This window comes from Balaenoptera borealis (assembly GCF_965194805.1).
Source record: "Balaenoptera borealis genome assembly, chromosome: 5".
Classification (NCBI taxonomy): Eukaryota; Metazoa; Chordata; class Mammalia; order Artiodactyla; family Balaenopteridae; genus Balaenoptera; species Balaenoptera borealis.
Genome location: NC_138862.1, coordinates 124,287,178 through 124,300,258, shown reverse-complemented (window position 1 = coordinate 124,300,258; position 13,081 = coordinate 124,287,178). Strand labels below are relative to the sequence as shown.

The following is a 13,081-nucleotide window of genomic DNA, read 5'->3' as shown; positions in this document are numbered from 1 at the left end:
TATTCCCAGTAGTGGGATTGCTGGGTCGTATGGTAGTTCTATTTTTAGTTTTTTAAGGAACCTCCATACTGTTCTCCATAGTGCCTGTATCAATTTACATTTCCACCAACAGTGCAAGAGGGTTCCCTTTTCTCCACACCCTCTCCAGCATTTATTGTTTGTAGATTTTTTAATGATGGCCATTCTGACCGGTGTGAGGTGACAACCCTCAGAATGAGAGAAAATATTTGCAAATGAAGCAACTGACAAAGGATTAATCTCCAGAATATACAAGCAGCTCATGCAGCTCAGCATCAAAAAACAAACAACCCAATCCAAAAATGAGCAGAAGACCCAAATAGACATTTCTCCAGAGAAGATATACAGATTGCCAACAAACACATGAAAGGATGCTCAACATCACTAATCATTAGAGGTTCTCTTCTTTTACCTTTTTATGTTTTAATGATTTTTCTAACCATGCTTATCAATTTTTCTGATTTCTTTGCCCAGCACTATGTTTTATATAACGTACTTGTCTTTTTCCTGAATTCTTACTTATTTTGCAGGAGTATGTCCTCAAGGAATTATTTCAGATAGGCATTAGGGCTGATAAATTTTCTGAGTCCTTGCATATAAAAAAAAAAAGTCTAGTTTACCCTTACACTTGGATAATTTAGATCGGATTTAAAATCATTTACCACAGAACTTTTAAGATACTTCTCCATGGTTTGCTAGTTTCCTTTGTTGCTGAGAATTTTGATGTCATTCTGATTCTTAGTCTTGATTCTTCTCCCTAGAAACTCTTAGGACTTTTCTTTAATCTTCAGGCTCTAATATTTTACTGCCCAGTGTCTAAGTATTACCTTTCTTCCATCCTGCTTAGCACTTGATGGATCCTTTCAATCTGAAGATTTATACCTTTATCTCTGGGACATTTTCATTGGTAATTTTACTCTGAACACTTTCTGTTCTGTTTCTGGAATGCTTATTAGACAGATATCAAAACTTCTAAATTCATCCATCATGGCTCTTAACATTTTTACTTTGTTTCTTTGTCCTTTTGTACTATATATTTAGAGAGTCCTCAGTAAAATCTTCCATTTTACTAATTCACCTTGCAATTCATTCCAGTTAACATTATCAACTGAAATTAACTCTAATAACATCATATGTGCCTGGAGCAGTGCACTTTCTCTACATATGCTGTATTGTCCAGAAATGAACAAATACAGCAGTTCTAGGATATGGGCATGCTTTTGTGTATTCAACAAATCTAAAGATAGAAACTTCCTGCAAATTTTTTAAATTCTCTGGAATCTCTGTGGTGCCCCATGTAGATTGGTACCGAAAGACATGTCTCTTTTGCCCCCTCATTTATTATACCCCTGATTTCCTCAGATGTTATTCTCTTTGTTGTATATGTGTCTCCTCCAGAGTGCTGATTTTCCTCATCTGTTTGGTGATTTTTTTGGCGATTTGCTCATCTTTGTGTTACAGACCATTTACCTGCTTGAGTGTTCAGTAGCTTACAGCCAGTGATTTCGAGGGAGGGACAGGAGGAGCTGCTGAGGGGCAAGGGTGCTAGTGCTTGTCTTCTGGCATGGATGCTTTCAACAACCTGTGGCAGCCCTGCTTTACAGCCCAGTACGCATCCTTACTGCTTTAGCCTGAGGCTATGCCTCTGTTGACTGCTGCTTAGCACAAGGTGGCGGGGCGAGGGCGGCGGTGAGGACCTAATTGACCCAGCTGTTCCAGATGCAGCATACCAATCAGTCGTCCTGATACGTGTCTGAGTGTGTTCCCCCTCGCCCCGCCAACTGTCTCTGTCCATGGACTCTGGCTTGAAGCTTTTCTAAACCAGTCCTCCTTTTACAGATGTCTTTTCCTACGTGTGGTTTGGGCTGTGGCTTCTTCCAGTTTACTCCCTTCCCACCTCCTCATAAATTTGATCTTGTAGCTAGCTCCCAGGAGACTGCTGATAGTCTTTTCTTATTTTCCCATGTATATATAATTTGTATTTGTTGAATTTAAATGTCGTTTCCACAGAAAAGTTTTCCCTACCTGCCCCATTTAAAGTAACTTCCCAACTACTTTCTATCATATCGCCTTGGGTTGTTGTCATTATAGCATTCATCTCTACCTAATATTTGTCTTTCGTCAGTCTTTCCAGACCTAAATGCTTAACTTCATTAGGGGCCTTATGCATTCTGTTTACTCCTGTATCCCAAGTGGTTACAGGACAGTGTCTGGTATATAGTAAACATTCAGTGTATGATAGTTGAATTAAGTGACTTTATCTTTTAAAAAAATTGTATATCACATCTTCTTGAATTACACAAATTTTAGATTTTACATCAGGAACCAGGCTTAGCAAATACTCTGTTAACCTCTCTGTTCAAGAAAGAAAACCTTTATTAATCAAATTAGTGTCTTTGACCAAAAAGCTATACATTAATCCATGGATAATATAAAATATAAAGGTATTAGCCTCCAGCACTTCAACCCACATGTCATTAAAGCAAAGTTCGGTGGAAGGGGAAGCAAGGCTTTGATTTTCTAAGAACAACATTACAAAATGACCAGAAAAAGTCATAAATATATTTGCTTATAGTTTCTTATAGTTTCTATGACTATATGAATGTAGTTTATTCTCAAGTAAATTGTAAGTTGAAATGTTTTGTATCCTTATGCCACCTTATTGTGAAGCTCTTTTAGAAAACTCAAATTTCCAAATTCTTTTTTTTTTTAATATTTATTTATTTATTATTTTTGGCTGTGTTGGGTCTTAGTTGCGGCACACAGGATCTCCAGTTGTGGCATGCAGGCTCAGTAGTTGTGGCGCTTGGGCTTAGTTGCCCCGTGGCATGTGGGATCTTAGTTCCCCGACCAGGGATCGAACCCACATCCCCTGCATTGGAAGGTGGATTCTTAACCACAGGACCACCAGGGAAGTCCCCAAATTCTTAAATTAGGTTAATGATTCACTCTACCAAATAAAATTTTACTTTTATTTCCTGTATCTCTTAGAGTAAATTTGGTAGCTCTAGTCAGCTGACCAGCCATTATGTGATAGTAATGAACAATTTTTCAATTTCAAATCATTGTTCTGAGGGTTAATTCCTTAATTAAATATTTGATTGGAAAAGCAGAAAAATCCACTTAGATACAGTCAGATTCATTGTTTATTTAATAACTACATGAAAGAAAATTCCATGTCTCCGCAAGGTTTGAGTAGACCTTTATTGCTAAGTATATTTTCAGTCCCCACATAATTAGTGTTACAAATATAATAACATTTTTATTTTCTACATGGAGATCAGATTTATTCCATTTTTCCTTGAAAATGTTTTAATTTTATTTTTAAAAAAGTAAAGAGGGAGTCACATTATAGAAAACAATCAAAATTCATTTGTTCCATAAAACAAAGGATACTTATATATGCACCATTTGGAAATCTGTAAGTTTCTTGTACACCTACCATCAAGAGAATGATCTTAAACCTTATAGAGTTAACCTCTCACCTCTGTAATTCTGATGGAAACTATTTTAATTTTATCCTACTTCTTTTATAATTTAGGCAAAGATGCAATTTACACGATTCCAGTGAAAAACATTCTTGCTGTGGAAAAACTGGAAGAGAGCTCTTTCAACAAGAAAAATGTAAGTTACATAATTTAAAGCTTTTTAAACTACATATATTACTTAGCTGGAAATTTAAAAAGAGGTTTATTTTAGTATTTGTTATTAATCATTAATATCTTATAATCGGTGGCTAGAAATCTGTCTTAAAATTGTCCATTATTGTTGATGCTTTATATAGTCTGCCTCCCCTGTTAAGTTAAAGGTACTTTTCTCAATATTTGCGTATTCTCAAACTTCTCAGCTTGACATTCAAGTCTTTAAGAATATAGTCCCAACCAGTCTGTGCAACCTTATCTTCTGCTACCCTTCAGTACATACCAATACGCTCAAGTCAACCAAGATGATTTCCTTGTCTCTGTTTTCCCACTGCTTTGTCTTTACTCATACTTTTTTCCTCCATCTGAAATTCTGTCCCTTTATTCCTGATTATATGCTAGTTCCTTCCTTTGGATTTGTGTGACTTCTAAAAATTATACTCTGTTGTACCATTTAATACCATGTGACTCGACAGTCCCAGGGACTGACTAACTTGCTTGAAACATAATAGTTTATAAGATACCTAAGCAACAGTTACCTAGCCAAGCAAACTAGGTTTCTCTTATGTACCTTTTTGTGTTTTGTACTGTGTTTGGTTTTTAGACTCTGTCACTAACTTTTTGTCTTAATTGCCTATGAAGATGTTCCAAGTGATACACACAGAGAAACCACTCTATGTCCAGGCAAATAATTGTGTGGAAGCTAATGAATGGATAGATGTACTCTGCAGGGTGAGCCGATGCAATCAGAACAGGCTCAGTTCTTACCATCCCTCTGCATATCTAAACGGAAACTGGCTCTGCTGTCTGGAGACCAGTGAAAACGCTCTCGGCTGCAAGCCATGTACTGCGTAAGTTTCTTTTTGATTAAAGAAGCAATGTTTTAAATGTGTTATATTCATACAATGGAATATTATTCAGCCATAAAATGGATTGAAGTCCTGATACATGCACGGATGAACCTGGAAAAGATGCTGAGTGAAAGAAGCCAGACACAAAGGCCATATACTGTATGATAACATTTACATAAAGTATCCAGAATAGGTAAATTTATAGAGACAGAAAGTAGATGAGTGGTTGTGAGGGACTAGAGGGAGGGAGGAATGAGGAGTACTAATGAATACAGGTTTCTTTTGGGGGCAGTGAAAATCTTCTCAAATAAATCATGGTTGCACAGGTCAAAAAAAAAAAAAGGGCAATGTTTAAATAGATGGGCAAGCTTGAGCAAGATACCGAGGAAGAAGGGCTTAGCCCTATAGACTTAAAAAGTAATGGGATGAAGCATAGGTAATGAAAGTGATTTCACTTTACAATTCCCTTCCTTTTGATTAGAGTCGCATAATGACCAAACCTCTCTTGGCCCCATTTTATTTAATTATCAAATTAGTCTAGATTCCTAAGGTTCCTTCTGCAAAATTCTGTGGTTCTATTTTCAGTCTCAAACCATCAAAAGTCTTTAGCATGTTAACAAAGTGATATTTTTCCAATGTCTTTGATTTCATTTTTACCATAGAGGTGTCCCTGCAGACATCCAAATAGATATTGATGAAGACAGAGAAACAGAAAGAATTTATTCCCTTTTTACCCTCAGTTTACTTAAGCTGCAGAAAATGGAAGGTAACTATACAATTAAAATACTTTTATGTAACCATGATCTTTCATTACCAATGCCTGAAGTGTTGCTTTGGCATTTTCTTAAAGTCAAAGATACCTCATAGATTTACCAAAATGTTACTTATATGAAAGTTGACAAACTCCCAAAGGGAGCCTTTTTCATAGATATTCATCAAGTAAAAATACTGTTTTTGAATAAATGTGATTATCATAATTAATAAAATGTATGTATTTTGGTTATCTATGCATTTCCAGGGGAGATCTTCCCAGCTTGAGCCCCTTGAAAAGTTCTTATTTATACTATTAATACAAATTACATTTAATGAATTTAGTTGTCTGATCAGAGATTTTACTGCTTCTTGTAGAGGCTTGTGGAACTATAGCAGTCTATCAAGGACCACAGAAAGAGCCTGATGACTATTCTAACTTTGTAATCGAGGATTCTGTAACAACCTTTAAGACAATTCAACAAATAAAAAGCGTCGTAGAGAAGCTAGATGAACCTCATGAAAAGTATAGGAAGAAAAGATCAAGTAGTGCAAAATATGGGAGCAAGTAAGTATTTTTAAGATACTTAAAACATCTGCCAACATAGTTTGAGATTGCCTCTGCTACCCTGTACTCACACCGGAAGTGCAGGCCTCCTGCTTACCTTGGTCTTTCAGAACCGGCTCAGAACCTTTCTCTTGTATAAGAATCTCCCTGGCCACTCATACAGGGATCTTTGTCTTTTTCAGTTCTGGTATCATTTCATTATATTGATGCAGTACTTTGTCATCACTTTTTAATGTTATATTCCAATGTAATCTTTGAATTGAATACTTAGTAGTTTTCTGTTTTTGTTTTGTTTTGCTGATCCTCTTCCTTCTTTATCTCTTACAGTACCTGTATACATACTAAGTACTAGAAAAAAAGAATCAGCTACGTAGTGCTGGAAGTAGTTTATAGGTGATGCTTTGGATCCATCTCAGATGCAGATGGACACTGGTGGAAACAGCAGCAAGAGTTAATGTTTATTAAGGAGCTTACTCCTTACCACTGGGCACTGTGCCTAGTACTTTACATTGCATCAGTTAGATAGTGTTTAGCAGCAAGTAACAGAAAATCCCAATTGAAGTGGCTTAAATAATAGAAAATTTTTTACCTCACAAATTAAGTCCTGATTTCTACAGTTGGTTAGCTCAGCTCAACAATGTCATCAAGGACGATCCAGCCGCTCAGCCATCTTCAACAAGATGATTTCTGCCTTCCTCAAACTTGTCCCCTCATGGTCACAGCTGGGCTGCAATAGTTCAGAGCCCCACATTTTTAATAATAGCAGCCAGAGGCAGAAAAAGCTATTTCCTCCTCAAGAGGAAGGAAACCTTGTCTAGAGTTACCCCTAGCTTCCCCTGCCCAGTACTAGCGCTAGAGTCAGGTTTCGATTTGCACAGAGGTAGACAGGGACAGATGGTTCTTGGAGCAGCAACTAAGTGTTTGCCACAGTGCACACCCTCTCATTGACCCTCACATCAGCCCAACAGGGTTATATTCCCATTTCACAGCTAGAGAAACCGAGGCTCAGGGAAGTTAAGCGTCTTGCACAAGGTCATACAGCTGATTAATGAGGGGGCTTTGAATCTTGGCCCCGCCGTTTTAACTTTTTTTTTAACCTATGTGGATTAATAATTATGTATGTTTTATAAACAATAAAAATCAGTTTGACAGGTATAAATATTTGTGTTCTCCCTAGATAGAAGGCTCAGTACATTAGGAAGATTAGTGTAAGCATCCTAATACTGTCTTTTATACATTAGTATACTTTGTTCTCTTCCAACAGTAGTAATCCAGTTTTCTTGGAGCCCCGGCAGGTTTCCATATGAGGGCCTAGTCAATGCTTGACCATCCTTCTTAAATAGTATTCTCCCCCTGTACCCACACACACTCCCCCTGTACCCACACCCCCTTTCCCAGCTGTATTTTCCTCTGTTAAAAAATACCAATCTTTCTTGTACTAAATATTTTATTTGTTCATCTTATTTTCTCTATTTTTCTCTAGGGAAAATCCAATTATTGGGAAAACATTTTAAGAGTTTGACCAATTGACTCAGAAGAACTGGAAAATATTATTTTTGTTGGAGTTTTTCAATTCATCATATATTTTGTTCATAGTATTTAAGAATGAACATTGGCTTCACTGTCAGTCACCTGCATTCACCTTGTATTTAATATTTAATAATTGAAATTAACTGTTTGGGAATCCTGGTATTGATGTGTTCCTAGAGAATTTAAAACCCAAGATTCCCTTCATATCTTACATGTCGAAAGCCATGTTTCTGCAACTTCTTTTTAATAGAAAGAATCTTCCTAAAGAAGCTTTGTAACAAAAGGAGAAACTCCTCCATAGCAAGAAACCATTTCTTCTTGTAACACTCTGTGTTCTGTGGACTTTTCACTACCATTAGTGCCTGCTCTATACTGCCAACATTGTGTTTTACTGGAATATTTCAATCCATGACTATTCAGAGCTTTCCATTTAGTTCATCTAGACCCTCCCTCTTCAAAAAAAAAAAAAAAAAATCTCCTTTGGTCCATTGGTCGTTACAGATTACATTAGGAACAACGACAGAAATGTTAGAAACCTGCCAGAGTATCCTTGAAAGCTGGTAGATCTTTTGTCTGTTTAGAGATGATGCAAACAGAACTCAGATAGGAGAAACCAGGGAACATGTACTGTTGTCTGCATCTTGTTTACATTTGGGATGAGTGACGGCAGATGAAATAAAATGAGACCACTAAATTTTTTTCATTGTTTAAACATCAGGTACTCATTTTCTTGATTTGAGAGTTCAGGTTAATGTGACTTCTAAGGACTTCACTTTTGAAAAAGAAGAGAAAGTAAACAATGGGAAAAGGTGGTGGTAAACTCACTCGACTTCACTCATTACTCCATTATTATAAGGACCACCACCATAGGACGCCCTCCTGCCAGCGTGAGGTGAGATCTAACTCGAGGACAGTCACTCGGCGCACTTTACTCATCTGGGCCACCCCAGATTATACTTTAGATACTCCGTGGTATCTAATCTTTATGATCAGTTGAATGATCAGTGTTTAAGTCTAGAAATAGTGCTTTCCTGAAAATGTTTATATTTCACTGCTGTTTTCTTATTGCCTGCTAGCCAAATGGAATTTGGGCAAGCAACTGTTCGAATCCTATTTTTCCCTAATTTACTTTTATCCTTAAAATCATAACTGTAAATAAGCAATCGAAGCAAGTTGCCACCTTGAAGTTAAGAGGGATGCACTTTGCTTCATCAGTATTAAAAACCATGGTACTCTTCTTCTGTCTTTTTAAATTCAAAACATTTTCTAAATGTGGTACTTTGAACCTTGGAGTATTTTACATGTTTCTGTTTAAAACTGTGACTACTTATTAATGTAAATCTAGCTAGTAGTGCTTATTTTGTTTCCCTGAGCATAAGCTATATTTCAAGATACACTTTGCCAATTATGTTATTGGTAATTGTTTTTAAATTATAATGTTACTAGGTAATTATTTTTAAAGACCATTGGCACACAATCAAAGTTGTTCCATAAATGATTATAACGGAGCAATGTCTCTAATGTACAGGTCTCTAAAGGACTTGTAAAAATCAGTTGGTTTTATTTAAGAATCAGTCCTAGTCTGCATTATGGTAGGTCATTCCTGGCCCATTTTAAAGACAAGTTTGAAAAGTCTTTTAAATTTTATGAGCTTGTAGATTCCATAAACTACACTGATTCATCAGTGTGAAAGAATTTTACCATTTAATAAATTTCTCACTTTTGAATTTCATTCAGATTGAAATTTCATTTTAAGAGTCTCTGAATGTCTGCCTGGAAAGGCCATGTGAACATTGCCAGGTACCACTCATTACTCTCTAGTGGCTTCTTTAGTTATATTCTTCTAATATTTCTAATGTTAAGCCCTCAGTTATGACGGTTTTTAAAGATCACAGCGTTCTCAAAGGGACCAAGGCTGTGTGAATACGTAACTCAGAATTTGAAGAGTTCAGTTACTAGTTATTTTCTTCACATGACACTTTTTAAACAGCCAGTTTGACTGGAATTAATAACCACCTTGGCACAGCCTAAAAACAGGTAATATGACATGAAATTTTCTTTGAAAGTCTTCTGAAATAAGAGACCACGTCAGTGGGACCCCAAAATAACCAAGGTACTTACTTGCTTCCAAGGGCCTCCTCATTCCTCTGCTGTTACTTATGAGTACTTTGATTTTTACTACCTGATCTGCTTTCTCTGCCTTTTCTAAACTTGAAAAAAATACATGGCAGCTCACTTTACCCTAAAACCCTGAAAACCCCACGAAGGAAAGAAAAGGATGATATGGAGAAACTCTTGCCATAAATGCCAATTCTGGTTCTTAGTTTAGCCATTTCTATCGTTTGAAATTATGCTGGTATGTTGCTTGTTTTGTTGTTGTTATTGTTTGTTTTGTTCTTTATTTAGCTTTGTTTTTTTAATATTCATTTAATATGATAATGGGCAATAGCAACATTTTTTTACTCCCAGGAATATAATTTATCAAATTGAACTATTTTCTTTGCCAAAGAAAATAAATATGTTTATCACGGGTAGTGGTTAAGTGTCAAAACAAGGCTTTCCTTATTGTACAAAAAAAGATGACGAATGATGTGGCTTTTGTTTTTGTTTCTGAAGCCTAATTTCATTCATTTATCAGAAAGGCTCATTCATGCCAGGTTTTAGAAGACAGATTTTTTTGTTTTTTTTGTTTTTTTAAGTAAAAGCACCTTTAATTTGTTCTAATGGTACATCCTGTAAAGACAAAATGCTACAAAGCCTTTTAGGTGTCCTTACAGTATGTGAAAAATACAGGACTCATTCTAGAGTTAAATTGCCAGTCTTGATTGATTGATATTATCTGCTTCCATTTTTATTAACTTGGAAATTAATGTTGCTAGTAAATATTGGTTTTTACAGTGTCCAGTTTGAAAATGTAAGTTATCAAAACTTAATGTAGTGAATTTGTGTAACCATGTTGTATTGTTGAGAATGTATTTTTATTTAAATTTTATTTTCTTATCAAGAGTATTATAAAAATTAAGAACTTTTGTAGCTGTTGCTTGGAAATAACTCAAATAATAAACTACAAGAAGCCTGTCCACTCTTTGTGTGACCTTACTTTTTCACTGATGATGTAAGAATTTCTTCTCATTTAAAATTATTGTACCTCACCTATTTATTAGGAAGGGAATAGCAGAAGTGAGGAGTCCTCAGTAACACAGAACAAACCATCTGGAAAGCGTGCAGTAATCTTCTGAATTTATCTAGGCTGATTTTTGATGGACTGAGGTCCTTATTTATTCATTCAGCAGACTTGTTTTGAAGACCTACGGTGTGCAGGTGCTGTGAAGGATCCCATCATTCCTGAGAGCCGTGCACATCTGGTGTGTGGGAATATATTCCCCTCTTTTCTGAGTAAATAGTTTAGAGCTGACTTGCACCCCCAACGAGAGAAGCCAGAATCTTCCCCATTACTGCCTCAGCAGCCTCTTAGTATCCTCAAATAAACCTCCATAAAACCTAGTCCCTGCAACTCCAGAGGAACTGAAGGTTAACAAAGAGGAAGGAATAGGGTTCTGAATCTCTAAACATCTTGTTTTTATTGAAATACCAGAATCCCGCTCATACTAGCCCATGTATTAGAATAGACCTTAGAAAAATCAGTAAGGACATAGTTGAACTCAACAACATCAGTCAACTGGATATAATGCACATCTATAGACTAGTTCCTTCAAAATAAAAAAAAAAAAAAAGAATAGACCTTAGAATAGAAACATCAAAGGGTTCTGTGTGGGTTCTATTCTATGACATAACAAACTAGTTCTTTGAAGAGAGAGGGGGCAATACTTCTGTTGGGTTTCTCTTTAAGTTCCATGACTCCAAAACAAGCGACACCTAAGGCCAAGCAGAGTCCCTTTATGTTCCATTCGCTGGTGTAAGTTTCTCTACTGCCCCAAGTCTCAATGACCATTGTGGCCCTTCAGAGAATACCTGCCTTGGATAGAATGACGTACTTCAAAAATAAACTGATACATGTCCAGAGACCTTGGGTCATCATTCCTCATTATGTATCCTCACCTGAGGTTTAGTCTTTTGTGGCCGAAAGTCTCATTCATTGGCTTGTCATTTTGCCATTTGACTTCTCAGTTTGGTGAACCATTTGCCATCATATTTTAAGCTTATACCTAGATTTTATATTAACAGCAGAGAAGGTAACCTGTTTAAAGTCCTATTAAGATTCATTCAGTTTTCTGCCTTGTATGTTAAATCCTTTTTATTTCATACTATCAAAGCCTTTGCTTTCTTTGCATTTATCTACTTTTTGACATGGTCTTAGATACATGAAGTTTTTGCTCATGAAGGAAAATTCTGTCTGGAGTGAACAATATTGTTTTCCAAATTTAACATATTTCTCAACTCCACCCAGAACTGAGAAGGCCACACTGCACTGTTAACAGAAGCACCCATCATTTTTAGTCAGACTCAGTGCGGTGTGGGGTAAGTGACCCCTCGAGAGGCCTATCAGAATCTCCCTGAGGAGATAGAGGGCTCAGGTGTAGTTTGAAAAGGCATGAGTCAATATAATTTTTATACTTGAAAATGCAAAAAACACCTACTTTTGTAATCCATAGAACAGAAAAATCAACAAAATATTGACTGGTACAAATAGCATAGGTGAGACCATGATCCTGGTAATTACCTGAAGGCCCTTTGCAATATGGAGGCTGAGATATTTGTGTTAATGCGGAGCATTTGTTTTTAAAGTTTGGGAAACACTGGAATATGGGCTAAATTCCAAATCCTGATCCCAAGTCTCTTAAACTCTACATCAGAAGTAGTTGTCAGGAGTAAAACTACAACCAAAATCACCGCCTCCTTGGAGTTTGCATTCTGGGGCGAGACGGAAGATTAAACAGGTAAAATATGTCAGATGGTGGTAAGTATTATGGAGCAAAGTAGTCAAGCGGGGAAGGGAGACGGAGTGCTGCATGTGGGACCGGGAGGGCTGGGATACAATTATAAAATTAGGTGGTCAGGCAAGCCCTTACAAGGTAGGTGACATTTGAACAAAGATCTGAAGAAGGTGAGGAAAGGGAGTCTTAAGGATATGAGGGGAAAGATCCTTCCAGGCAGAAGAAAGAAAATGTGTGGTGTGCTCAAAACAGCAAGGAGATGATCAGTGTGGCCAGAGCGAAATGAGTGAGAGGGACTGGTAAGAGCCCGGGGTGAGAGACCATTTTGAGCAGTGGCGTAACATGATGAACTTGGCTGTTTTGGATTGCTCTGGCTGCTGTGTTGAGAAAAGTCTCGCAGGCGTAGGAGGCAGCAGGAGATTGGGTAGACTAGCGTCCTATTCGTGTGAGATTCGTATGGAACCACAGAGGACCCCGAACAGCCAAGGGAATCCTGACAAAGGAGACCAGCAGCTGGAGTAAACAAAAGAGGCACACGGGCCAGAGGACTAGAATAGAGAGCCCAGGAATAAACCCACAAATACGTGGTCCGTTGATTTATGACAAAGCTGCCATACAAAGGACATGCAGTCGCCAAAGGACATGTTCCCCAATAAACTGCTTGGAAACTGGAACATCACAAGCAGAAGGACACTGGACATCGTCTGCTTCGCCCACAAAGCTAACTGAGATATTCACATCAAGCCCTTCCTTTGCTGGGTCCTCTGATGACGGACCTCCAGCAGTCAGCCATGCACAAAAGATTCTCCTCAATTTTTCATCACTTTT

General features: G+C 37.1%; 1 protein-coding gene across 4 annotated transcripts in view; it reads left to right on the top strand.

The window, feature by feature from the left end:
• RASA2 (RAS p21 protein activator 2) overlaps positions 1-10,440 on the top strand; it is a 115,965-nt gene extending 105,525 nt beyond the window's left edge. For 3 of the 4 annotated variants that reach the window (XM_082393596.1, XM_082393595.1, XM_082393597.1), the window contains exons 20-24: positions 3,560-3,642; positions 4,302-4,510; positions 5,173-5,276; positions 5,639-5,828; positions 7,312-10,440. In XM_082393596.1, coding sequence (XP_082249722.1) covers positions 3,560-3,642; positions 4,302-4,510; positions 5,173-5,276; positions 5,639-5,828; positions 7,312-7,342 — 617 coding nt within the window. In that variant the 3' untranslated portion in view covers positions 7,343-10,440. Of the gene's footprint in view, positions 1-3,559; positions 3,643-4,301; positions 4,511-5,172; positions 5,277-5,638; positions 5,829-7,311 lie in introns of those variants that run through there. The other variant, XM_082393598.1, reaches the window with a different exon arrangement.
• Positions 10,441-13,081: the final 2,641 nt, after the last annotated feature.